Here is a 27104-nt window from a genome sequence, read left to right as displayed (position 1 = left end):
ACACACACACACACACACACACACACACACACACACACCATGCCATCCTCTTCCTAAGAAAAGTTTTGAAATCCAACGTGAACCTGAGTACCGATCTTCTCCATCATCAGGAATAGCTCGCACCTTCTGCTGGGCTGAGCACAGAGTCTGCAGCCCAGGATCTAACAGCTTGGCATGTGCCATTAAAGCAACCCCAACCACTATGCAGAAAGAGAGGTCAGTTTGCCTGGTGTGTGTGGCCACTGGGCCAGGGTGGCCTTAGTCCAAGCCTGAATGATCAAGAACAAGCAACAACGTCAAGCGGAATGCAAGCTTTTTAATGACTGTATATTACTTAGACAAAGGAGTTTCACTGTGATCGTTCCAGGCATGCATATAATATCCTTTGACCAAGTGCATCTCCTCTATAACTCTGAATGAAAACTAGTTACCACAGATGAACAAAAACAACAGGCAAGCTAGATATACAGGCCTCCTGGCTAGTACTGCTGTCTTGACACTTGCAGGACACCTCTGAGTCCGCCATGATTTCTGAACAGAGTGGCATGGTGGCTAGATAGTAACGGAGGAGTGCTTTATGTGCTGTACTTCATACTGACACACTTCCTGCAGGCAGCCTTTGCCAGCCCTGTGTAACACATGCACCCTGGGGCCAGATGTGGCAGTGTGCAATCATGTATAGGGAAAACCTGTCTTCAAATGAATGGGCCTTTGAGATTAGCAGCTTTATTTCTATAAAACCATTTAATACATAGAAATGTGTGTTTACCATTCAATATTGATGTCCAGAACTGATCACACTTGTTTTTCAAGAGTAATCTTGATCCTCCAGTCCTCAAAGCTAGGAATTGAACCCAGATCCTCATGCATGCTAGGCAAGCACTCCATGTGAGCTACAGTCTCAAGTAAATATAAAAATATACTGGGACCTGGGTGCTGCTGGCTCACACCTGTAATCCTAGCTACTCAAGAGGCTGAGATCTGAGGATCATGGTTGAAGCCACCCCAGGCAGGAAAGTCCATGAGACTCTAATCTCCAATAAACTACTCAGAAAAAGCCAAAAGTGGTGTTAGCCTTGAGCAAAAGAAGCTCAGGGATAGTACCCAGGCCCTGAGTTCAAACCCAGGACTTGTGTGCATGCACACACACATACATACATATACAAGTACACTAGGGATCCTTGGTATCCAAAGTTTATTTTCTCTTTCTCCCAAGTGTGTGAGTTTCAGGAGAGTAAACGAAGGTTTTCCTACTTAAACTCTTACTTTTGTATTTTGCATGTTTGGTTTGGGAATCAGATGGTACAGGCCTGCTGTGAGAATCTTCTAGAACTGTAGATGTGCCTGGGGTACCACCTCATGTAGCCAGCAAATAATCAAGAGGATTGGCCTGGAACTGACTTGTACAAACTAATATTTTTAAGTGGTTTGCATTTATTTCTGTCCCCAAAGGGATATGCTAAATGTAATTTCTGGCAGGAAATATACTTTATTCTTTCAATGTATTAGCCATCGTAGGAAGGTACAGGTAAACAGAATTTGTGTTAATATACTGAGACAACCTGATTTATTTTTTGCTTAAATTGTGGGGTTAAAAAGGCAAGATAGGAGGAAACAGAAAATATTCCACTACAATGTACGATGAGGATGCCTTAGAATTTTGGATTTATTTAAGCCAGCCTCTTCTCTTTCACTTTTTTATCATATATTATGCAGTGAGTCCCGCCACCATTTTGAGGGGGGAAAAAGTCCCATTTTTGAGAACTTCTAAAAGAAAAGAGGGAAAGAATAAGCTAAGTACCCATAGGAAACATACAGAACAGATGCTGAAGAGCTCCTAAGAACTTGCAGTTTTGTTTAGGTGTAAAAGACCAAAAAGAGAAATCTCAGTACAGGTATCTCCCAGCCCCCATCAGGGAGGAGTTCAAGGATCCTCAGGACTATAAGAATCACAGCTGCTTAGATCCCTTGTATACCATGGTATAATTGTTGTCAATGATAACCTAGGCACATCTGTCAATATATTCTAAATCATCTCTACATTACTTGTGATACTAAATCACTGCCTATGCCTTGTGAACAGTTGATATACAGCATGGCTTTGGAAATACAGTTATAAAAAGCCTGGACATGTGCAGTGTACTTCAGGCATGATTCTTTTCCCAAATATTTTCCATCTATAGTTGTTGATTCTGGGAATGCAAAGGCCCAAGACATGGAAAGCTGGCTATAACTGGAAGTTCCACTGTGGCCTGACTTGTGGCTTGCCCTGTTTCTCTACTTATTTTTGTCTTTATTCTTCAATATGCTCCTTCTAGCCCCACAAATACCCTAGTCAAGTTTCACAAGAAAATTGAATGTCATTACTGGGCAAATCAGGTGTCTTGGTGAGGTCTGCCTAGAGAGGAATCTACAAGGTAGGAGAGGAAGAAAAGAAGGAAGGAAGATGCGGAGGGGAGAGGAAGAAAGGAAGAAAGGCAGGAAGGAGAGAAGGAAGAATGAAAGGAGAAAAAGAAAGAGATGTGAGGAAGTGAGGGAAAAGAAAAGAAAGAACCAACTCTAGGGATTGGAGGCATGGCTTAGTTGGTAAAACACTAGCCAATGAGCAAAAGCATCAGGTAGCAAGTTCATCAAGTTCCTGTCTTAGTTCTTTAAAAAAAAAAATGGTAGGAGAGAACACAAAGTCTCCCTTCCCCTGATTCCTCAGAACACCTGGCAGATACCTGTGAATAGAGGCCTGGTAGAGCCAGCCTAGTACTCAGTCCCCAGCTCAGCATCTCCAGCCTCCAAATGCAGGCCAGAATGACTCAGTAGCTTTGACCTGAAAGACTTCTTTAGAAATTCAGCATTTTGCTCCAATGCTTCAAAAGGGCCTACACCCAAAAGTGGTCATTGAAAACATCACAGAATTCACTTTTAGTGTAAAAATAAAAAGTAGCTAGGTATGTAAATAGTGGAAGAGAAAACATGCTCTAACTGTTAGTCAACACTGGGGGCATTTGTGTAAGCTTTCAATGTAAACATTAGTCTCTTTGTAAACATTAGTCTCTTTTTCCTCGTCCTTACCGTAGCCATTTTTCTCACCCTCTCTCCCAGTGCCTGCTGGTAAATCCCATTCTTGGTTTGCTACATGACAGTGATAAGTAGACACATGCACTGAAAAAATCCACCTGTCAGTACCATTGCCTGTCTTTTGATGCTTGCTTCCTAATTCCTGTGGAAAACGGTGGAATGGAAACTTTAACCAGCCTGTTCATGTCTACCCCCAATGGTGTATGGCTGAGTAAAAAAAGAAAATGTCAGTCTTCTCTATTTTTCTTTACCACTGCTGCTGTATCTCAGTTCCCCTCTTATCTGAACATTACTCTTGGCTTATGTCAGTCTTTGTTGGCTCCTGTGCAACCCTATTCACTTGCATGTTCTGTCTGCATAGTTTTGTGGGAGAGATAATTGTATCATGAACTCTGACATCAGTCCTTTGTTAATTGAGCAAATGCTCGGGGATATTTTTTGGTAAGTCTACTTATTTGAAACTTCCACTTATCTCTAGATCAGTGATTCCCAGCCTTGGAATTAGAGCAACCAGCTCCCTGTTTGGTTTATACAACACCTGGCTCCTATCTCACTGTCAGTTGTCTGGAAGAGAGGAACACTGTGTGTGTGTGTGTGTGTGTGTGTGTGTGTGTGTGTGTGTGTGCGCGTGCACGCGTGTGTGCGTGCACATGCATCCACACTAATACTGGGGCTTGAACTCAAGACCTCATGCTCTCAGTTGGCCCTTGGACTCAAAGCTGGCATTCTACCACTTGAGCTACAACTCCATTTAGGACTTTCTGCTAGTTAGTTGGAGATGTGTTTCACAGACTTTTCTGCTGAGAACTTCAGATCCCACTCAGCCTCCTGAATAGAAGAATTACAGGCATGAGCCACTAGCAACTGGCTGATATTTGGGTTTTCGTTTACAATTTTTTTCTCCCCCCCCCCATTTTTAGGGATTTTACAACTGAATAATACTCAGTGGACTATTGGAGAGGTGCTGGAATATTGAATCTTATCATGGGTTTTTTGTTTTTGTTTTTGTTTTTTTGGTCATGGGGCTTGAATTCTGGGCCTGGGCACTGTCCCTAAGTTCTTCAGCTCAAGGTAAGTGCTCCACCACTTGAGCCACTGTGCCACTTCCAGTTTTCTGGTGGTTTATTGGAGATAAGAGTCTCACGAAGCCAGGCGCCAGTGGCTCACGCCTGTAATCCTAGCTACTCAGGAGGCTGAGATCTGAGGATCATGGTTCAAAGCCAGCCCAGGCAGGAAAGTCCGTGAGACTCTTATCGCCAGTAAAACCACTAGAAAACCAAAAGTGGCAGTGGTTCAAGTGGTAGAGCGCTTGCCTTAAGCTGAAGAGCTGAGGGATAGCGCTCAGGCCCAGAGTTCAAGCCCCACAACCAACAACAACAAAAAAGTGATATATAAATGACCCCATTGTGCTGGGCGCCTGTGGCTCACAGCTGTAACCCTAGCTATTCGGGAGGCTGAGATCTGAGGATCATGGTTCAAAGACAGCCTGGGGAGGAAAGTCCCTGAGACTTTTTTCTTTTTTTTTTTTTTGTCATGGGGCTTGAACTCTGGGCCTGGGCGCTGTCTCTCAGCTCTTCAGCTCAAGGCTAGCGCTCTACCACTTGAGCTACAGCGCCACTTCTGGTTTCCTGGTGTTTTATTGGCAATAAGAGTCTCTTGGATATTCCTGCTCGGGCTGGCTTTGAACCACAATCCTCAGATCTCAGCCTCCTGAGTAGCTAGGATTACATGCGTGAGCCACCGGTGCCCAGTTTTCACTCTTTTTGATTATGACAAAAAGTACCTAACATAAGATTTACTCTTTTAACACAGTAGCTGTACTATTAACTACTAACTATTAATAGTATTAACTATTGTTAACTATACCCACACTGACCATCTGATCCTGCACCACTGGGATTCGATACCCACTGAACAGCCCTTCTCATTTCTCCATTACCCAGCCCCTATATCCACCATTCTACTCTCTGCTTCCAAGAGTTTGACTACCTTAGACAGCTTATATTTGTGAAATTTTGTAGTATTTTCCTTTTTGTAACTGGCTTAATTTTCCTAACATGATGCCCTCTGGCTTCATCTGTGTTAGGAAAAACAGGGTAGTCTCACTAATTACCAGAGTATAAATGTAAGACTAACTAGGCGGAAAAAAATCCTTGTATTTTCCATAGGCTTTTTAAGGTTATAAATGTTCACAGTGAAGGCTTATGCTTTGAGTGTCCTTGGAAGATGGACATTTCAGTTCCTTTCTATATAATAAGTTAGGTAACATGAAAGATTTTGAGATGAGAAATACAAAGAACATCTCGAACAGCCTTGAAAATAACATAGCATCATCATTCCATACATCTCTTGGACTCAAGTAATAATGGTCCCAAGGCAATAAATATCCATCCATGCATACCAAGAGGACTTGTATTAATGTGTGTGGTTAATTCTTCATTTTTTTTTGTCAGTCATGGGTCTTGAACTCTGGGCCTAGGCACTGTCCCTCAGCTCTTCAGCTCAAGGCTAGCACTCTACCTCTTGAGCCACAGCACCACTTCCAGTTTTTGGTGGTTAATTGGAGATAAGAGTCTCATGGACTTTCTTGTCCAGGCTGGCCTCAAACCGTGATCCTCAGATTTCAGCTTCCTGAGTAGCTAGGATTACAGGCGTGAGCCACCAGTGCCCGGCTTAATTCTTCATTTTGGTTTTGGTTTTGGCTTTGTTTTTACCCCAGGAAGAGGACTTTATGACCAACACCAAATTATTAAAAAGTTCTCATTTTCCCAGAAGAGATTATGATTATTAAAGAAGAATTCTAGCTGATAATAAAGTTCAACGATGTTGTATCAGTTGCTTAGTGCTATATAATAAATTAGTTCAAAAATTCGCAGGCTAAAACAATAATATTTACTATCTCAGCTGGTCTTTTCTGTGGGTTGGAAGTATCTCAGTTTCACAGTTCTGATTTGGAGTGTCTCGTGAGGTTGCCGTCAAAACGTAAGCCACATTTCAGTCTTCCTTCAAACTGGCTACTCACATGGCATTACCACATGACCTAGATCCTCACTACATCACCTTCCCTTCCTGCTACGTGAACATCCTAACAACATGGTGGCTGACTTCTCCTAGAGTGATTCAGTCTGAGATTTCACATATAATTGCTCATACCACAGTTCAAATGAGTCACTAGACTAAGCAGCTGAACCTAGCATACACTCCCATGGAACAGAAAGAGGCTCAAGCTAAAAGGGAAGAAAAATGATAAGGAGACAGGAGACCAATGCAGCAGAAGGGATAAGCAGCAATGCAGCAGGAAGGATAAGCAGGACCTAGTATTGTACTGGTACTAGAGGACAAAAAGAAAGAGAATCTGAACTGTTAACACAAACTCATATCCATATGTTTGGAGCAGAAAACCAGGGGAACAACTGGACTTCTAACTCTGAGAGTCCTCCGAGAACCAGGACTAACACAACAGAGAAAACAAGAAAATTCAGAAATCCCACATCTATTTACTTAAAAGATTTAAAATCAGCATGTCAGCATTTTTCACAAAAGTCTTAGGTGGAATCAACCTAAGTCTCCATCCGTGAATGATTGGACAAAGGAATTTCACACACAACAGAATACTACTCTGCCCTTAAAAAGAAAGAAAATTCATCATGTTCAACAGTCTGGATTGAATTAGAAAGCATTATGCTAAGTGAAATATACCAGACACAGAAAGACAGAAACTAAAACAATTGAACTCAAAGAAGCAGAGAATACTTGGTACTTGGGACTGGGGAAGTGGAATTGTAGAAGGAGAAAAGATAAGCAAGGCATATAGAGCTCCACTTAGGAATAGTTGTTGGGTTTGTTTGTTTACTTTGAATATATAATTAATAAGAATATGACGCATTTCAAAAATCGTAAAGAGATTACATTTCACATGTCCTCACTGCAAGAAGTTACATATTTGAGGTGATGCTTATGTGAATTCGCTTGGCTTCATTATTCCACATTTATATTCATAAATCGTACCCCATCAATTGATACAACAATATTCTGTCAGTTTACAGTTAAACACACACATGCACAAGCGGGGAGTGAATCAGTGAGAGATACATTAGAGGTTTCCTGACTCCAGGAGACCATTGGAGCTGTGGTACTGTAAGGACAGCGGCTTTGACCCAATGTGAGACTGGAGCCTCCAGAAGTACTTGGTACCAGTCACACCTTGACTTGCTGGTGCAGCAACTGGGCAGTGCCATCAGAATCTTGTCTCCACTGCAGATGCTTCTACCTCCACATTTCCGCTGAGGGAGGAGGCCTGACCTATGACTCACAGCCTCTGGGGCCATCCTTCTATGGAAGGTGCCCATGTGACCACTGGCACTCCCAGTGCTACACGGCTGAGAGTAAGCCTTCCTCCCTTCCTAACCCCAGCTTTCTTAACTGCCATAGACTCTGCATATTTGTCTTGATGGAAGAACCAGAGTCCTGATTTGTCTCCCCTGCTACTGCTCTCTTGGCAGAAAATACAGGAAGATAGATTTTTGCTTGTGGTGGGGGAAGAATTTTTTTTCTTTGTTTTTCTGTCTCAGCCATAGCCTGTGGGTGAACTGGAACCTGGGGCCATGAGGAAGCTCCAAGCGTGGGCTGAGGTCACGCTGCGAGTTCTACCCAGTACTCTTTGTGAGGTTCCTGGATTCCACAGCAAGCTGCAGTTTTCCAACCCAAGGCTCAGAGGAATTGGGGAAATTGTTTGCCTAGAGCCAGCCTTATCTTATTTGTCCATGTTTCACTCATGCAAATTGGAAACATTCCCATGACTGAACTGTCTGCTGACCATCTGCTTAGGAAATGTCGCTGCTGAGCGCTATTGGCTTTTCTCAACACCTTCCCAAACCCCCAGCTTCCTCCTGCTTAGATGGTAGTTAGCTGCTGAGAGATGATGCTTCTGCTCTGTAATAATCAAGAACAAAGAGAGAGACTGGTATCAATCTGGTTCCTTTGCCGCCATGGTTTGGGAACAAGTTTGCATAAACATGTAACCTCTCTGACCTCATCTGTAAAAAGAATGAGCAGGATGGATTGAGGACCCTTCTAAAACATTGTCTATCAGATTTTTTAACAACATGAAGGTAGGCTGGGGGATGTAGCTAAGTGGTTGAATACTAGCCTAGTAATACCTAGTATGCGTGAGGCCCCAACTTCAATCTCAGCACTATAAACAAAACAACAACGAAGAATGAAAAAGAAGGTGAAAGTGTTCAAAGGAGACGACTTATTTCCCACAAGAGGAGAATATGTATACTGTGGTCATTGAATCCACTAGCAGGAGCCGCTCTCATCAAGAGCTTTCCCTGTACACTTGGGTTCCAGCAGTTCTTTCATGTCAGAAACCCGATACGAAAGCAGATGATCTTCCCAAATGTGCACTGGACCTCAGTGCCTGGCTAATTGCTCCTTTAGATCCATCCTTTCCATTATAACATGATTGCCCATCAACACAGACTTCCCTCTTTGACACTCGTTTTTGTTTTTGTTTTCTTCCTTTTAATTAGCATATATTAATTGTGCAAAATAATCTATGACATTTTCATACATGTTTACAATGTATTTTGATTAAATTCACTGTCTTCCATGGCCCTTGCTTCCCCTCCCCCCCCCCGGCCTCCTGTCCTCCATCCTCTTACCAGTGACCTCTGATTTTTAAATCTTATAAACTGCCTAATTTTGCTACCAAGCCAGTCTTCTATCTTTTTGTCTCTTGGGCTTTAAATTTTAAGTGAAAATGGCTACTTTTTGGAAATAGATTTGTAACAGGTGATGTGTATTAGCTAAGTGTAAAAATAAAAACTTACTAACTCTGGTCATCTTAGGTCTCTCCTTAGGTAGCTGAGTAAGGAAGAAGGCCAGGAAAGGCAAGCTCCAGCATCGAACTATTTGTACCTATGAATAGCTGAAGACCTACACTTAAATAGGTCACAGCTAATCAAAGTCTCTATACTTTAGCTTAGAATAGCAGTAGTCACAGGTAGTTTACGTCTAATTTCATCAACAGCAAGGAAAGCCTGCCTCTTGGAGTGGTTCCTAGACTCTTGTTGTTTAGACCTTCCTGTTTGAATCATGACATTGTTTCATTCAGCTACACAGCAGCTACTTGACCACCAATGATAGGCATGGGGACTCAAGTAAAGTTCTTGAGAAAGTTCTGGATAAATAGAATAAATTAGCTGATCCTCACCAGAAAGGATCCTCAGTCTAAGGAGGTAAGCAGTCAGTTACAACTTTACTGTTGAAAGTGTAGTGGTAAGAGTAATTGTGGAGAACCATCTAAAACTCAGGAAGGAGGTTCCCCCATTCTAAGTGGGGTGAGGGCTGCAGGGAGCACAGGAATGGGGATGGGCTCAGATAGGACGGGGCCAGTGTTGTTCGTCTAACAAAAAGCTAAGGTGAGGATATCCAGGTGTCAGACAGGCAAAAATAAGAAAAGGTAAGAAATAGAGGGAGTGTTCTAGAAGAGTCACTGACAGGTACAAAGTCTGGGGGGAAAGGACACATTTGAGAAACCACAGGTGGAGGGAACTCCAAGTTCGGGAGGGAAGTGATAGAGACAAGGCTGAGATTGTACTCAGGACCTGACAAATCTTATTCACCGTGGGTTTTATAGTTTAGTGAATGCGTTTGGGACCTTTCCCCTTTTGAACTGGCTATAGTTTTTGTCATGATACAGAAGTAGACCTGCACATATGTCATGCCAGAGAAGAAAAATTTGCACTAATGTGAGAATTGCTAGACTCTGCCTGAGGGGGAGTATTCGCTTGGCATTAACATTGACTTTAGAAATGTTCATAGGAGGAAGTTTCTATAAATAGGGCATCTTTTTAATGGTTTACAAAACACACAGCATGTTTCAAATGCGTGTTTTCACATTATACATTAATTGGAAACAATATCCAATTAAAGAAAGGGCTGGATGTCCCCAGAATTTTTTATTATAAATTGGGGGCAGGGAGGATTATCATCTGTCCAGCATTGAACATAAGGAGGATGATTCTTACCTGTTCTCAGCTCCCCTGACCCAGAACGGTCCTTTATCACCTGTGACACAGCACAAGGTATGAGTTGAAAGCCTGGACCACTGTTATTGAAGTTATATGATGCTTTTTCCAAAATTGTATTAATAATTTGTCTCTTGTTTTTCTTTCTGTCTTGTTAACTTGGAGCTTAATGTCATATGCCATTAATGCTTCAGTGTGCTTTAAGGTGGTGGTTCAAGCTTTTTTTTTTTTTTTTTGTCATTTGTGGGGCCTGAACTCTAGGCCTGGGTGCTGTCCCTCAGCTCAAAGCTCAAAGCTAGCACTCTACCTTTTGAGCCACAGCACCACTTCCGGCTTTTTCTGCTTATGTGGTGCTGAGGAATGGAACGCAGGGCCTCATGCATGCGAGGCAAGCACCCTACCACTGAGCCACCTTCCCAGCCCCTGTTTTAGGCTTTTGAATCACGTTTTAATTGTGAGATGCACAATTTAAAGAGGAAGAGATTTATTTATTTTGGTTCATGGTTGCAGTCCGTGTCCAACTGGCTCCATGGTTTCCAGACTATAGTAAGAATATTGTAGAGGAAGAGCATGGAAGAGGAAAACTCTTCCCCTTATGACATCCAGGGAGCAACAGGAGTCCAAAGGGGTCCGCAAGATACCCATCAGAGCTACACACTACTGATCTGCTTCCTCCAGCAGGACCCACTTCCCAAAGTTTCTATCACCTCCCAAAAAAGAGACGTCAGCTGGGCCAAGTGTTTAATACCTGAGCCCTGTGGAAGACATTTCATATTAAACCATAACAGTTGGTGTTACAGCAGTCCTTCCTAAGCTGCTCAACCATTGTCCGCAGATGTTTAACTCTTAAGGAATAGATTCAACTAGTTAACAAGAGTTAGTACTCTTAACTACAAAGATAGGTATTTGAATTGGTCATGATTAAGTGACTTCTTAAAATATTATCTTAGAAATTAAATCTCTAGCAATGCCAATTTTAGGTCTGATTGTCAGTGTGTTCCAGAAAAAAAAATTATTATTTAATCATTTTCTTTTTTTGTGCTGGTACTAGAGCTTGAACTCAAGTCCTAACACTGTCTCTTGACAGTTTTGTTCAAGGCTGGTACTCTACCACTTGAGCCATTTCTCCATGTCTAGCTTTTTTTCTGGTTAATTAGAGATAAAAGCCTCAGGGACTTTTCTGCCTGTGAGCCTTAGATCCAGCCTCCTGAGTAGCTAGAATTACAGGCATGAGCCACCGGTATGTGGCTTCCTTAATCATTTTCTGAATATGTTGCATACCATTTGTGAAAGGCTTCCTCACACTCCAGCTGTGAATATTTATTGTTATTATATAGGTTAAATTGCTGTTTGCTCATTTTTTAAAAAGGAAGTTTGACCCCAGGGCTTGCCTTGAGAGGGATTGGCTGCCCCTTTTCAGTCCCAGCATTCATGACTCTAGTCCCCAGGGATATGAGTGGAAATTTGGAGACAGACTGCATGATTAGCCGTCATACTTCCCCCATGGGATCTTGTTCTTATTTTCTCAATTTGAGTTTATGTTGTGTTTTCTTCTTTTCAATGACCGCTCAACTGATTTGTAGGCTCAGAGACCATATCCTTTCCCATGGAGTGGATAAACTTGGGCTGATTTTTCTACTTCTTCCTCTTGACCACAGGCAACTGATTCTTGAAAGCAGCAAGATCTGATGTCTGAAGTCAGCCAACTTAGCTGAGCTCAGATTTCCACTGATCATCTCTGAGCAACCAGATTCTAAAAGTGTCACACACTTTAATATAGACTTCCTGAGGATATACCCAAAATCCAAGGGCTAGGGATGCAGGACATGCACTTCAAGGCCAATTTCAATAGTAATGAGGACATTTTCTCCTCTGTGTTTATAAAGGAATTTCCTACTCTATATATGGCCACTCTGAAGAGGAGCCATATTTGAAAGCCCATCCCTATTTTATGAGGAAATTATTTTGTTTAAAAGAATAAAATCCCACACTCACACTAAAAAAAGAACAAGATTCACATGGTTGGAGCTAAGGGAAACCTTGGTTGCTGTAGAAGAGAAACCTTGGAGGGCAAGTAGAGCTCACTCTATGAAGGTGCTCACCCATGAAAGCACTTTGTATGTATATATTTGCGCTCAGTTCTTGTGAAGTTCCCACATTCTCACCGTTTAATATCCTCTGCCTCTTTGTTTCTTCTTACACTGTGGAAGGTAAGCGCAAAGCTCCAGTAAGACCCCCCAAAAATACCAAACTCCTAAAAAAAAAAAGCACTGTTCATTGCATAAGAACAGCCATTGCCTACCAATAATAGAAATTACCAAAGCAAAGATTTTTCTGTTCCTGTCATTACAATTAAGAGTAGCAAAGAGCCAGGCGCCGGTGGCTCACAACTGTAATCCTAGCATCTTAGGAGGTTTCGATATGAAGATCATGGTTCAAAGCCAGCCTAGGCAAGAAAGTCTGTGAGACTCTTATCTCCAATTAACCACTAGAAAACCAGAAGTGGTGCTGTAGCTTAAGTGGTAAAGTGCTTGCCTTGAGCTGAAAAGCTCAGGGACAGCACCCAGGCCCAGAGTTCAAGCCCCACAATAACAACAAAAAAAGAGTAGCAAAGAATGTTTCCCTGCCCCTAGCACTTCATTTTCCAGGTAATTGCCCTCCAGGTGTGTTAACATAGATTTATTTACCTGGATCCCATCTCCCACAGCTCACTCCCAACAGGATGGGCTTCTCGTTGTCACAGTTGGATAAGAGCAAGTAAGACTACATGATAAATTCAAAAGCCTGTGCAAAGTTTATCAGTTCCCACCCAGATAGGCTCTCCTCTCCCGAGATCAGAGCCAGCTGCCCATTTTCATCCCTTGTTTTCACAGCAGTGACTGGGGAAAGGAGGAGGGCACTTCTGAGCCTCATTGAACAATCTCACACTTCCAAGCCTAGATTGTCCACTGCACCAGCATGTAGCACCTTCTTTGGTATGAGCTGGCTTTCAGCACTCAGAAAAAGCATCCTGTAACTGCTAGAATGGACGCTGAGGTCTTAGTGATGTACAGATCAAGCACACATCACCACACCTCATAAACACTGAGAGTGAAAGAATCAGCCCTCAAGAGGGAAAGAGAACACACTGTTTCAGGTTAAGCCTTAAGAATAACAATAGAAAATACCAAAAAAAAAGGGGGGGAGGAGAAGAAAGGCTAAGTCGTACTAAGAAGCTGAGAGAATCTTGAGCAGAGAGTAGACAAACACAGGATGTGACTTGGGGCAAATAACTGAGAGTCTGTGGGTCTGTGCACATACATCACACAAGAGAGCAGAAAATAACCAGAGGGGACAGGATGGAGAAGGAAAATCACTGAGAACAGGGGCGCTCAGTTATGCGGGGCTGAATCATGTCTGGGGTTGTCTGCCAAGGGGCTGGAACCATGAAAGTTCTAAATGAAAATGAAGCGGGGGCCGGGGGGGGGGAGCGGGAGGCGCTGAAGGGTAAAACATCACCCAGCACAAAAGCCAGATGCCAGCCAAGCAGCCAGCAGCCCTGCACTGCTCTCACGGAAGCCTGAAAAAAGATAGTTCCCACACTTAGATCCCTGTGTTGTGACCTGTTTCTTGCCCTCTCTGGGCCAGATCGAAGGTGTCCTAACATGGAGGTGATCTGACCATGAGTCCAGGGAGGAACTCAAGTGAACAGTTTGTTAAAAAGGAACCACCAAGTTGGGAGTCAGGGAGACAGGAGAAGGGCAGAGGGCTGGTTGGGTGGAAAGCAACGTCTCTATGAACATGAAAATGGAATGGCACAGTGAACTGTGAAGATGCCCAGAGTAGGTGGCACAGCTCTTGGGACGAAGGAGGGGGATAGCATGCTCCCCTTCCTATCCTGCGCCACTTAGCAATACTAACCACCCAGTGTCACCTCTGCAGGCATTTTCAGTTCCTCTCCCTTTCACCAAAGCCAGCTTGCTGGTGTTGCTCATTGGTCTTGAAAGCTGTACCTCCTGACTGGACATGGCCTCTGACTCCCCAAAAGTCCTGTCATTACTTCTCGACATCTCTCCTTACCTCCTCCTCTCTGACCATCTTCCTCTTCTTGAAGTATCACCTACCCTGATACCATGTTTTAATGGGGTGCTTCTACCTAGAGGTTTTTTTTTTCAACTACTAGTTTCAGACCCCACACCCAGACCAGTCGGGGAGTACAGCCCAGCCCTGGGTTGTATTTTTAAGCATTCCAGTGAGTCTGTCATATAGCCAGGACTAGCAACCATGGCTGATCCCCACAAGCTGGGGCTCTTCCTGGTGCCTCTGTGTGTCCAGCTGCAAGGTCCCTTCTGCTCACATCCCTCTGCGAGACCTCTTCCACCTGCCTCACTTTGCGCACGCTGAATAATCTATCTGGTAACTTCCATCTGAGACACCTGCCCTGTCAAGTCCTGCGGGCTGCTCTCAGAGCCATCAGCCTGGTCCAAAACATCTACCAGGATTCCTGCTGGGTGAGTTTTTCCCTGGGCTAAAGAGTGGTGCCAAGGGCTTGTCTGGTTCTCAGAGAGTCAGAGCACTTTAATCTTCTATTAAACATTCTGTTAAACATGTGGCTCCCTGGTCTGCCTGAGAATTCATGTCTCAACCTTCTTTAATTTTCCAGAATTTTCCAGGCCACTAGATTTAGCAAGTCCAATTCTCCTGAAGTTGAATTCCACCAGAGGCCAGGGATTCTGGACATCTATTTCTTTTTCTTTTTTAATTCTTTTGAAACAGGGTCTCACTTTGTAGTCCAGGTGACTAGCCTGGAACTCCAGATCCTCCTGTTTTGGCCTCCCAAGTTCTGGAATTACAGGTGTGTGCACCCACTTCAAGGGAATGTACATCTAGCCAAACTAAATCCCCCATTGGTCAGTCTAGAGCCTGTGGACTGAGACGACGCTCTGAGGGTGGGAGATGTACAGACTCAGGAAGACACGCTTCTTATGGAAGCATTTCACAATGGCAGGACGCCTGAGGATTTAGGAGAGGGGGATGAGCCTATTGTCAGAGATGCGGAGTCCTGGAGCAACTCGCTGTGTGGACATATAGGAAGCCAGGAATAGGTGTGTCCGTCCATATGCTTTGTCAATAAATACCCTCCCATGAAAACTTCCTGCAAGCAAGCAAGAAATCTGTGCTTGGAGAATAGGAAAAAGTGACCGGGTTTAGTTTGCCAAATAATTTTAATCTTTGTATTTGAGCTAGCATCCTCCTGTACTGTAGAAATTTTAATACGTCCGATTTAGTGAGTCATAATCCAGACGGGACAGGCCCATGATTTGTGAGGAAAAAGCTATTTCCAAGGCTATGTTAATATAGACAAGAAACACTCAGGTAACTAGGGAGTTTCCCCTCCAGAAAGTCAGTTCTTCCATAGCTCAAACCCAAATACAATCTTCCCATGGATTTAACTTGTGTGGGCATCTGCCAGTGCATTACAGTGGTAGTTTCCATATTCCATCTTTTGTGAGAGCACTGTTGGAGAAGTCAGCTCATATCCTGGTAGCATTACAACATAGGCCATATCAACTCATCTATCATGCATCTCCCAGGATAAGTTTATGCCCAGCTCACCTGGATATGACTTTTCCGACCTCCAAGGATGACTGAGACCACATGTGGACTATGAGCAGTAACCTGACCCTGCATACAGACTCTTGGTCCACAGGCCACCATTTTTTTCTTGCTTTAGACCCACACAAAGAAAAGGGAAAGAATAAGAAAAACCATCCAATAAGATTTGATCATAAGCAACAAATTGTAAGAAATGACTTCTTGTTGATGGTCTATGAACAACCCTAGGGAAATAATTTTGAGCTATTGCAATATTCGCTATCTAAAGGAAAACATCTGAATATTATGTCTGTTTGAGAAGAGTAGATCAAAACACTCTTAAGGAGATTTTCAGCATCAACATTTGGAGACAAAATGAGGCATTTGGCTAACTGAGAAGCAATGAGGAATCAGCCAGTAACATAATTACTCAGTCTGTATTTGCTGTTGCAAGGACCTGTTGTATTGCATAGTGCATGTTCAGATGGGTGAGCCATGCAAGCAAGAGACCGGAGGCCTAGCACGGCTTTAGCTGTCCACCTGTCTGCCTTGTTTGGGCTGGGTGGGCAGCAGCAAACTGATAGGGCCTCCCTTTGTGGAGAGAGAGCCAAGATGGCTTGCTTCCACAGGAAGGAAGCCATGTGAACTTCCCAGGACTGCAATGCAAACTGGACAACGTTCACCTTGGCCCCACTGGTCCCCTGCTCTGAATCCTTTCTTCTCTCCCCAGGGGGTTTAATGCCTCCTCACCGCCGGCCTGTATCTTCAGTTCAGCAAATCTGAACATCTCAATCCAAATCCGTCCTTCCCCACTTCAGTTAAGTGCCTTCCCGGATCAATATCCTGCCTCTGCAACATGGCCGCCTCTTCTAGCCTTGAAGGCCACAGCCTTTAACCTTTTCCCCTGGCTCTGCAGCCAGTATGTTACTCCTCAACAATAACCATTCTTCCTGAACAATCTCACTTCCACTCTTTCCTTTGTATTCCCATTGCTATAGCCTTCATGAAGGCCCTCAGGCCTCGCTGTGTCCCAACACTGGCGCAAAAACCTCCAATATCACCTCCTAAAATGCTACATGAAGTGTGTCACTCTTCTACTTAGAAATACACCAGACTCTATATTCTGAAATAAAACTAATATTTTCTGAGTAACAGAACTCAGTATTTATTGAGTAAAACTTTACCCTGTGCTAATGGTTTGTATTTGATCTTTCTGTTAATGGTAACAATTTGGAATCTTTTTGTCCCATTTCACAGAAGAATAAGCCAACAGAAATTAAATAACTTGAGTGATATTACATAACTCAGAAGTGGTAGAACAAATGCCTGATTCCAGTCTATGCTCCAAACTGACTGTAGTCTACTATAAACATTGCTAGTGGTTTGTTTATGTCCTAATTGTCCTCAGTTTTTCTCAAACCTCATACCTTATTTCTAAAGAAGAGGAAACACTTTTACATATTGCCCCAGACAGTTTTCACAAGGCCCTGTTATTATGAACCATTACTTCTTCCTTCAGACTAAAGTATAAATGACTAACAGAAGCTGCTATAACCACATATTTTTCCTACAACTAATACATTCTTTATTAAATTTTCTTTCCTTAATTTAATTAAATTTTATATACTCAAAACAAATAAATTCCTTATTAAATTGGCCTCTGCTGTTTAAAATGTAGTCTTTTCATCTCCTTGGCTCAGCAGATCCCCGGAGACTGCTAGATTCCCATACCAGTGTTCAGCTTCTACATCATCCACCTCTGGAAGTTCCCAAAATGCCTTGGCAGATGGCTCTGCTCTTTAATTAGCTGTACAGTTTCTACTTCCCCTTATTTAATATCAGGAAATTTCTACTTGTTTCATCCCCTTCCACCTCTTGGCCATAGTGCCTTCCTACTATTCTTTTCTCATTTGGTACTTTTGTTTGGTCCTCTCCCCCTCAATATGTTATCGGAATCTCATCTTAGTTTAAGGACTTTTGCCAACTTGTCTGAACTCCTTATCTCCATATGTGGCATCTGACATCTTCCTTAAGTCCCCTTCTCCCCTTATTTGGTATGAATGCACACACTCTTAAGAACCATTTCAGGTCCAGCATCGTTAAGAGCCAAGAGGATGTGATTTGCAAATCTGCCCTAACTTGGAAGAGTCCTTATGCTCAGCTGCCCTAGTCATGTTAATAAGGATTCAGTGAGTAGCATAATCTGAGTAATATAACTCACTTTATATGAAGCCTTTATATGAGCCTTTCTTCCAAATAGGTCTACCCTTCTCTGAGTGATATATGCTGGAATTCATGTGTATCACCTGGCCATATACTAGATGATAGGTGAGTGTGAAGTAGTCAAGAAGCCTTGCTTATGATGAAAGAGAGACAAGTAGATTTTTTTTTGCTTTTTTTTTTTTTTTGGTCAGTTGTGGGGCCTGAACTCTGGGTCTGGGTGCTGTCCCTCAGCTCTTCGGCTCAAGGCTAGCCCTCTACCACTTGAGCCACAGTGCTACTTCCAGCTTTTTTTGTTTATGTGTTGCTGAGGAATCGAACCCAGGGCCTCATGTATGCAAGGCAAGCGCTCTACCACTGAGCCACCTTCCCAGTCCCACAAGTAGATTATTTTAAATAAAATGAATAATCTCTCTACCAGCTGATAACTATTATTGTTACAACACCATTCTATAGTTATCATACCACTCATAGTCATCAGCTTGACAATGTCATATAGGTGCATTTTTAAGACTTGGGTGACTTCTCCACTGTCTTTGCCTAATCATGTTGTGCTGAAGTTGCTGGTGTCTATATTTACCCACTGTGCCCAGTGTAGACTTTCCATCTTTCTAGTGAGCATGAGAAACCTCTTGTCTCAGTTCTGTCATCGAAACATTGATGCTCAGAGCTGTATGGACAAACTCTGAATCTAACAAGGACTTTAGAGAAGAAATAAGTAAGGACTGCATTTATAAAATCACCATTATCATCATCATCATCTCAGAGGGAGATGTAAATGTTGTCTTAAAACTTCATCTAAAGGAAAGGGATTAGACAAGAGACAACAAGAGGGAGAATATTCCAAAGATATGTGGTATTGACACAAGGGAAACTTCTAGAAGTGGTAATGCACCAAAAAATTTGTAAGTGAACATGGGAACAGGCAGTGGGGTTGGCACAGAAATGAAGAAGAGTGAATTGTCACAGGGTAAGAAACAGAGATGGAGTGAATGAGAAAAACAATGAAGCAAAAAGTATCTAGTTAAGCCAAGCTTCAATGGCTCCCATCTGTAATCCTAGCCACTCAGGAGCTGAGAGCTGAGGACTGAAGTTCAGAAGCAGCCCAGACAAGAAGTCTGTGAGACTGTTATCTCCAATGAACTACGGAGGAGAAGGAAGAGGAGGAGGAAGAGGAGGAGGAGGAGGAGGAATAAAGGAAGCAGAAGCAGCAGCAGCTGGAAAGTTGAGTTGTGGCTTCAGTGATAGAACACCAGCCTTGAGGAAAGAAGTTCATAGACAGTGCCCAGGCTCTGAGTTCAAACCACAGGACTGGCACTAAGAAAAAAAAGTATATAATTGACTATGACTGGAGGATGGACACTGGGTGATAGGCATCGATAACTGGGGATAATTCAACTTTTTTAATTACTCTATTTACTTCAGTTTTTAAATTAATATTTGTATATACTTAATTTTGATCAAGGAATTTGTTTCTTAGGCTCAGTGGACTATATTCAATTTCAAAAGATGACCTTTTCCTGACATCTACTTGGCTCTTTCAAATTAAAAACTTGGCCAACTAGATAACAGATGATATCTGTCTACATTCTACTTTTTTACTCCTGAGAAAATATAAAGTGCACATTGTACGTGGGCGTTTGAGTGCTGGGCTTGTTTGTAAGAACTGAGACCTCTAGATCCAGGCAGAGGACCTCAGAACTGCACGGGTATTGAAGATGGCCAGTAACTGTGCTCTGGGTCTTTGCCGATAGGTGTATTCACTTCCAAACCCTAAGACAGGCCCTAGCGTCTTACCCTATCAAAATGGCAACGTGGCATCCAGCAAAGGATCCAGCATCAAGTGCTTCATCCTCTAGAGAGCTCTGCCTTTTTTAAAATAGTAGCCTGGTTGAGGACACCTCAGGTCATGGCTGGGAAGTGCTTTGTGCTCTGCTAGAAACTAGGAAATTGTTCACATACTTCCTTAAATTATCCCCCTCCCCCCTGTGCTTTTTATAGATTAATCAATTGTAACTCAATTTTTTTTACAACTTCCTATAAAATTTAAATGAATCACCAGTTCAATTTCACATTAACTCTATTTCCAGGTCTTTTCCATGTGTCATTTGTGTGTGTTTTGTGAGAAGTAACCTCAGTTTCTTCAGAACCAAGCTGTAATGTTCCAAATTTAAATCCATTCAGCTACAGCTCTCTCTTTTTTATCTCTATCGATTCTTCTCAGGACCTCATACTTCTGGGTCAGAATCAAGTATTTCTGAAGTAATCTGCCAGTGTGTTGTTCATGTGTCTGGTACTTGAGGCTGACTAAGGTAAAGATCCTGCTGGAAGCTTCTGATTGCTTCTAGATGATACTGGTTTGTTGCATTGAATTTTAGCCTTCTACCAAATTCAGAACTTTATTTACGATCTAGCTGTCTTTCTTCATTCCATTTTTGTTTCCTTTTCTTCTCCTTCCTCCCTTTTTCTATTTTCCCTCCCAAGGAATGATTGAAGAGAAAAGACCATCTTTTAGAGCCTGCCTCACAAGAGTGAAGACCTGATTTCAATCCCCAGAACTGATAAAGACAGACAGACAGAAAGGAAGACACAGAGAATACTTAAAGTTATTAGGCAAGAGTTAAAAAGAAAAAATAAGAAATATGAAGACCTGAAGAAGCCAGACACCAGTGGCTCACGCCTATAATCCTAGCTACTCCCGGAGGCTGAGATCTGAGGATCACAATTGGAGGCCAGCCTAGGCAGGAAAGTCCTTAAGATTCTTATCTCCAGTTAACCGCCAGAAGTGGTGCTATGGTAGAGTGCTAGCGCTGGGCAAAAAAAGCTCAGGGAAGCCAAGTGCTGGTGGTTCACACCTGTAATCCTAGCTACTCAGGAAGCTGAGATCTGAGGATCACCAGTTCAAAGCCAGCCTGGGCAGGAAAGTCCATGAGACTCATCTCCGATAAACCACTAAAAAAACAGAAGTGGTGCTGTGGCTCAAGGATTGAGTGCTTGCCTTGAGCTGAAGAGCGTAGGGACAGAGTTCAAGCCCCCATGATTGATTAAAAAAAAAACAAACCCTGAAGACAGATATTAGAGGATCAAAAGAGATTAAAGCCAATTAGTTCATTGTGTAAGTGAAGAAAATAGGGTTCCTTGGTTTGGAGACAGTCACTTGAAACAGGGTCGTGAGTGGGCTTGAAGTTAGCAGCCTAGGGTGGACTGGTCCTCACAGCAGGTAGTAGTGTGGACAGCTTGCTTGTTTCCTGAACTTCGCTGGGCAAGTAAGTGACAGAGACAAGCAGTCGACAGGATGTTTGCTAGACAGAGATGTGAACAGCCTAAAAAGCCTTCATGGAAAAGGGCAAGAATAAATAAATAATTGGGCCTACCCTTGTGTGTGTCTCTATACATTTAAAACTCGGTGACTTGTTTTAATTGGAGCACAAACACTGAGGATGATTTAAATGGCAATGTGGTGACTCATGGCCTGGCCTTCAGAACTGATTTGAGCTCTTTGCATGAGAAAATCAGCTCAGAGTGAACTAAAAGATTTTTACTCTTGAAAACAGGCATTCATTTTGGATCTTCTTTGGCCTCCTTGGAAGATAAGATTTGGAAAGATGTAGAAGTTATTTCATAGTTATTGAGCCAAGTGCTTTCCTGCAGTAGAGCTGAATCCACATTGTTTTCAGCAGCAGTGAAATTGGTGATCCAATAAAAGATGAGGACTGCTAGATTCAGAGTTGGGGCCAGGGTACTGTACTGCTGTAGTTGCCATCATCCCAGTATGACAGGTCACACTGTCACCATCTCTTCTGAACACACTTGACCTCTTGGTGTCTTTGTGGACCTCCATGAAGTCCTTCCCTTTCTCCTCACACTGGTAACGCCTCATTCCCTAGCGCTACCAGGTCCTGACTTTATCAAGAGTTTCCTCCATTCCCTCTACTTGCTCCCAGGGAATTTCCAGCCCGGGTCTAAAGAAGCAAAGAATCAGAGAGAGTCTAATAGGTAGAATGAGAGGAATCCTGATCAGATTCTTCCAACACAGAAAGCCAAATTGAAGCCAACCTACCTCTACCTATTATTCTATGAGAGCTACTGATCGTTATTCTTCTAATCATGTATTGACTCAATTTACCTTTGTAAGAGAGTAAGTATCTGAATTTGAAGGGTCCTTTATAGGGTAGCACTTAGCAATTAATGTTTATTAAATTTTTGTGCTATTGGGTCTGACCTTCATTCAAGGGGTATATGTAAGTAAGATATAGCAAACTGGTCCTAAAGGCCTCCTTTTTTTCATTCCCCCCCACCCTATAAGAGTTAAGAATAATGCTGAGTTTTAAGTTATAAAAATCGTGTCAAATTCTAGAGGTTCCCTGATGTGGGATGGACAGAATCATGTTGTGTTTTTAGAATAGTCTAAATGTGAATGCAGCCCATTCATTTAAAGTTTTATATGCATTCCAAGGGCTGGGAGAAAGATAAATCACAGCATGATTTGTCCTAATCTTGAACTCCCTAAGGATGGCTTTTTATCACAGTATTCCAGAGTTCAAATATATTTTAAAAAATTCTTTCTGGGCACGGGTGGCCCAAGGTCCCAGCTACTCAGGAGGCAGAGATTGGAAAGATCTCAAAGAGAAGCCAGTACAAGGAAAAACTACTAAGACTCCATTGCTACCTAGCCAGACATGGTGGTACATACCTGTGGTCCCAGCTACCTGGAAGACAGTAAATAGAATCACAGTACTAGGCCAGCCCTAGGCAACAATGTGAGACCCTATCTAAAACAATAACTAAAGCAAAAAGCGGGGCACACTAGGAGCCAGGCCCAAGTGGTAGCGTAGTAGCCTACCAAAGGCACAGGCCCTGAGTTCAAATCTTAGTATCAGTCTCCCTCCTCAAAAAAAAAAAAAGTTGGGCTGGGAAGGTGGCTCAGTGGTAGAGCGCTTGCCTTGCATGCATGAGGCCCTGGGTTCGATTCCTCAGCACCACATAAGCAAAAAGAAAAAAGCCGGAAGTGGCGCTGTGGCTCAAGTGGTAGAGTGCTAGCCTTGAGCTGAAGAGCTGAGGGACAGCGCCCAGGCCCAGAATTCAGGCCCCACAACCGGACCCACTCCCCCCAAAAAAAGAAGTCATGCTATGGGAAAAGCCATAGCATGTCTCCCATATCCTGACAGAATGCCAGGTTGGTAATGCCCCAGCCTCTGAGATGGGGGAGATGAACACAGGTTAAGACAAGTGGAGTTGTGCAGGGCAGAGGCTCCCAGATCATACACTAGAACCTGCCTGCATTCCTTGTGTGGCTTTGATGCTGTGAGTGGACAGCTTTGTTTCTGAGCCCCCTCAAATCTCTGCACACTAACGTATTCTTCCCAGAACAATCCTTTGAGATCCCCTGAGCTTTGAGGTCAGGCTGCTAAGCCCCTGTGTGGGAAGGAGGATGAAGCAGCAGGGGGCAGGGCAGCTCTGAGGTGTGGGAGAGGAGTTCAAAGTCCAGCCAGATCCGGTTATGTGGTGCCCAAGCCCTTGGGGTTCCAGGGCTCCCAAGGAAGCCATAATTGCCCTTTGCTGGGGTATATATTGTTGCAGTCAGATTAGGAAACGTCTGTGACAGACAGACAGAAACACATAAATCCAGCCAGGCTGTACTCCATGCATCCACAATTGAGGCAGAAAAGCCAGATCTCCCAGCAAAGCTATACAATTGCACTTCATACCTATGATTTGGGAGGAAACAATTACAAAGAATGTTTAGAACTTTCCAAACTTTGATTGTGTTGCATGCTCTTACAAGTGGGCAAAAAAAAAGAAAGAAAAGAGAAAAAGAAAATATCCCAAGGGATTTTCGAAACCTTCTCATCCTTGGAATGAGTGGGAAAATCTTGCATACTGGGGTCATTTCCTTTCTGTTTCAAGAAACTGATGTGCTGGAAATAACCCTGTTGCAAAAGGGACACTTCATGTCTTTTGAGTACTGATGATGCCAGAAAAACTTTCCAGGCCTAAAGGGGAGCTTGTCCCTTTCCCAGGCCCCTGGTGCAAGGAGACCCAGTAGTTGGACATGTGACTGGGGTACAAGACCCCCTAGAAGCTGACCTTTGAGATTCTGAGGGAATAATTAACTCATTCATTGAAGAAACAGGGCAGAACATGGAGGGAAGGGCCAGTCTAAGCTGGAGCATAGCATGCTGTCCCTCACAGGAAAGCCAGGGTGTGGGCTCTGTGTCTCCTTCCCTTCAGACTGTGCCAAGTCACTGTGAAGGCCCCATGTGGCTGAACTCACTCTTGAAATTAGCGCTGGGAAGGTGGCTTAGTGGTAGAGTGTTTGCCTAGTATTCATGAAGCCATTAAAGTACCACAGTAAACAGCAAAGCCCAGAAGTAGTGCTGTGGCTCAAGTGGTAGGGTACTAGCCTTAAGCAAAAGAAGCTCAAGCCCCTGAATTTAAGCCCCAAGACTGGCAAAAAAGAAAAACAAAAGAAATGAACAGAGGTTAGCTGGGGGCCTGTGGCCTATGGCTTACACTTACAATCCTAGCTACTCAGAAGGCTGAGATCTGAGGATTATGGTTGGAAGCCAGCTCAGGCAGACAAATCCAAGAGACTCTTATCTCCAATTAACCAGCCAAAAAAAAAAAAAAAAGGAGATGTGTCCAAGTAGTAGAGTACCAGCCTAATATTTTTCCTGAAAGGTCTTCCTAAAGCAAAGGAAAATTGTGAGGATCTGAGGTCAAGTCCCAGTACCAACACACACACACACTCACACACTCACACTCATACACACACTTGTTGATTCAGAATAAGGACTTGCCTACAGAGAAAACTACGATAAGGTGAAAGCTAGATTCCAGTGACTTGTGAAGGCCTCTCAAGGGGTCCCATACTTGCCGACTATTTGGGTTCTCCCAAATTTATCAATACCCCTTTGCCAGAGAGAGACCTGGACACAGAACCCTGGGGAGGACACCTTAGAGGAGACACTCATTTTTCTTTATCAACTATCTTTCCACCTGTACTGGGGGGGGAGAGGGGCCATCCAGCATTTTCCCTCCTATCAGACCCCTCTTGTAAAAGGTACTCTCCCAAGTCCCTTCCAGAGCCCCCCCCCACTTTTTCCTTCATCCCTGCTCAGTCTTGGACTGTGCACTGTGCTCAGCACATTTTCCAATAGCCCTTTAGATCCATTTTCTTCTATGACCCAAGGAGCAGCTGTTTGTTTATCCACCTCTCCCAAACAGAAACACTGGTAAAGCAAAGAAAGAAAAACATCAAACATTTTGGAACAAAAAAAAAATCCCACTATATTAATGGCAATGGTCTCAGATAATACAAAACAGCTGGTAAATGAAAACTCACGTAAGCATGGTTTGGGAAAGAAGACAATTTTGTTAACAGCTTTTTCTTCCTAGTGGTTTTTGTTGGTTTGCTTGTTTTGATTCATTTTTCCCCCTTTTCCTCCGCCCCCCCCCCATTATGCTGGTGGGGGCAGGAAGAAGTCTGATCTTTGAAGCCAGCTGTAGATTACCCAGAGGGGATGGTCTCCTAAACATGATCACACATTCCTTCTAATTCCGATTAGGATGCTGACTCAGAACTCATGTTCAGGGCTGCTCAAAGATAGATTTGGCTTTGTGCCCTCTCTTGTAGGTCCTTCCATCGTGACACCCCCCAAGGACATCTGGAATGTCACTGGCGCCCAGGTGTACTTGAGCTGTGAGGTCATCGGGATCCCAACCCCTGTCCTCATCTGGAACAAGGTTAGTGGCACAGACTTCAGGAGGAACTCGTCACCTGAGGAGGTGGTACCATGTAGTCCTTTGCCTGTTCTTTTGCTGGCTGCTCCTCAAAAGCAGTCCCTAAATCTATGGGACATTTCACTGACCTCCAAACAGTCCCTCTCTGTCCCTCTGTTTGCAACATCTGGCAGGGATCCTGAGAAATGAAAGAATAATATTGAACTCCCCCAAGCCATCATATAGAGGTAGTATACAGATGTATGAATGTGGGTGTGGCCTCTGGGGGAGCTGGTGTAGCATGTTTAGGAAATAGAGCTCCTGTCTTTCGGCTGGCCTTGGCTAAGACTGAAGCCCTCAGCATTTGCTGAGAGAATTTATGTTCCACAGAAGGGCAGGCCTGGCTGGGCAAGAAAGGGAAGCAAAACTCTATAGCCTTCTCTTGTGAGTGTGGATTATCTTCATCCGACCTCTACATGCCAGGAAATAGAATGATCCCTAATGGTGAGGGGAGGGAAGAGGGATGGGTGAGGGATGAGGGAAAGGCTGGGATCCAGCCCTCAAGGTGCCACGGTTATGGGACCACAAATTAGAGACAGTAAACCACTCCAGGAAGAAGGGGAGACTGATCAAAGGAAAGATCCTCTCCTCTCTGAGTTTTGCAGAATGCTGACCCCAAGTGGCAAAGTGGCATACTCTTTTTCATCAGTCCATTTTGAAATGACTTTCCAAATGGAAAAATAAAGAGTGTGAGTTCCCTAGCCAGATTAACAAGGGCCCTGGGCAAGCCGGGGCTCCTCAGCTTGGGCACTATTGACATCTTGTTGCAGCTGACTCTTGCAGCAGGGGCTGCCTGGGCTTCAGAAGATGTTGACAGCTTCCCTGGTCTCTACCCACTGGAGACCACAGCTCCCACCTCCCACTCCACCCCCTGTGATAATTAAAATCATATTTCTCCTGGGGCAAAAGCATCCCCTCCCCCACTGAAAACCATCTGTAAGCCTACTTACTCAGGAGGCTGAGATCTCAGAATCCTGGTTTGAAGCCGGTCAGGACAGGAAAGTCCATGAAACTCTTATGTCCAATTAGTCACCAAAACCCGGGAAGTATGAAGTAATAGAGCACCAGCCTTGCAAAAGAAGCTAAACAAGTGTGCAAGGCCTCAGTTCAAGCCCCAGTACTAACACACACACACACACACACACACACACACACACACAAAGAAAGGAAGAAAGAAAGAAAACCATTGCTCTAAGGCTCAATTTCCTTCTCTGTGTGGTACATTTAGCATAGAATTATCCTTAGGGTTAAATAAAATAATGCAGGTAAGTCACACGGCTCATTGGTAGATACATTATAGCACTCAGTATAAAATAGCCACTGTTTCTGGAAATATCTCCCTTTGAGTGACATTGTCTTGTGACATGCCAACACAGTAGACACATTTTCTTAGCATGTTGGTAGGAGGAAAGAAAATAATAC

The 27104-nt window shown here is 43.4% G+C and overlaps 1 protein-coding gene across 1 annotated transcript in view; it reads left to right on the top strand.

The window, feature by feature from the left end:
- Igfbp7 (insulin-like growth factor binding protein 7) overlaps positions 1 to 27104 on the top strand; it is a gene marked incomplete at its 5' end in the record, with an annotated part of 66126 nt that overhangs the window by 31941 nt on the left and 7081 nt on the right. Inside the window, one exon of the mRNA XM_013008932.1 lies at positions 25537 to 25646. Within this exon, the coding sequence (XP_012864386.1) occupies positions 25537 to 25646 (110 nt within the window). The remainder of the gene's footprint in view (positions 1 to 25536; positions 25647 to 27104) is intronic.

The sequence above is a fragment of the Dipodomys ordii genome, unplaced genomic scaffold (genome assembly GCF_000151885.1).
Source record: "Dipodomys ordii isolate 6190 unplaced genomic scaffold, Dord_2.0 Scaffold8, whole genome shotgun sequence".
NCBI classification, from domain to species: domain Eukaryota; kingdom Metazoa; phylum Chordata; class Mammalia; order Rodentia; family Heteromyidae; genus Dipodomys; species Dipodomys ordii.
Note: the sequence above shows the minus strand (reverse complement) of the source record. Positions and strands in the feature narration are given on the sequence as shown.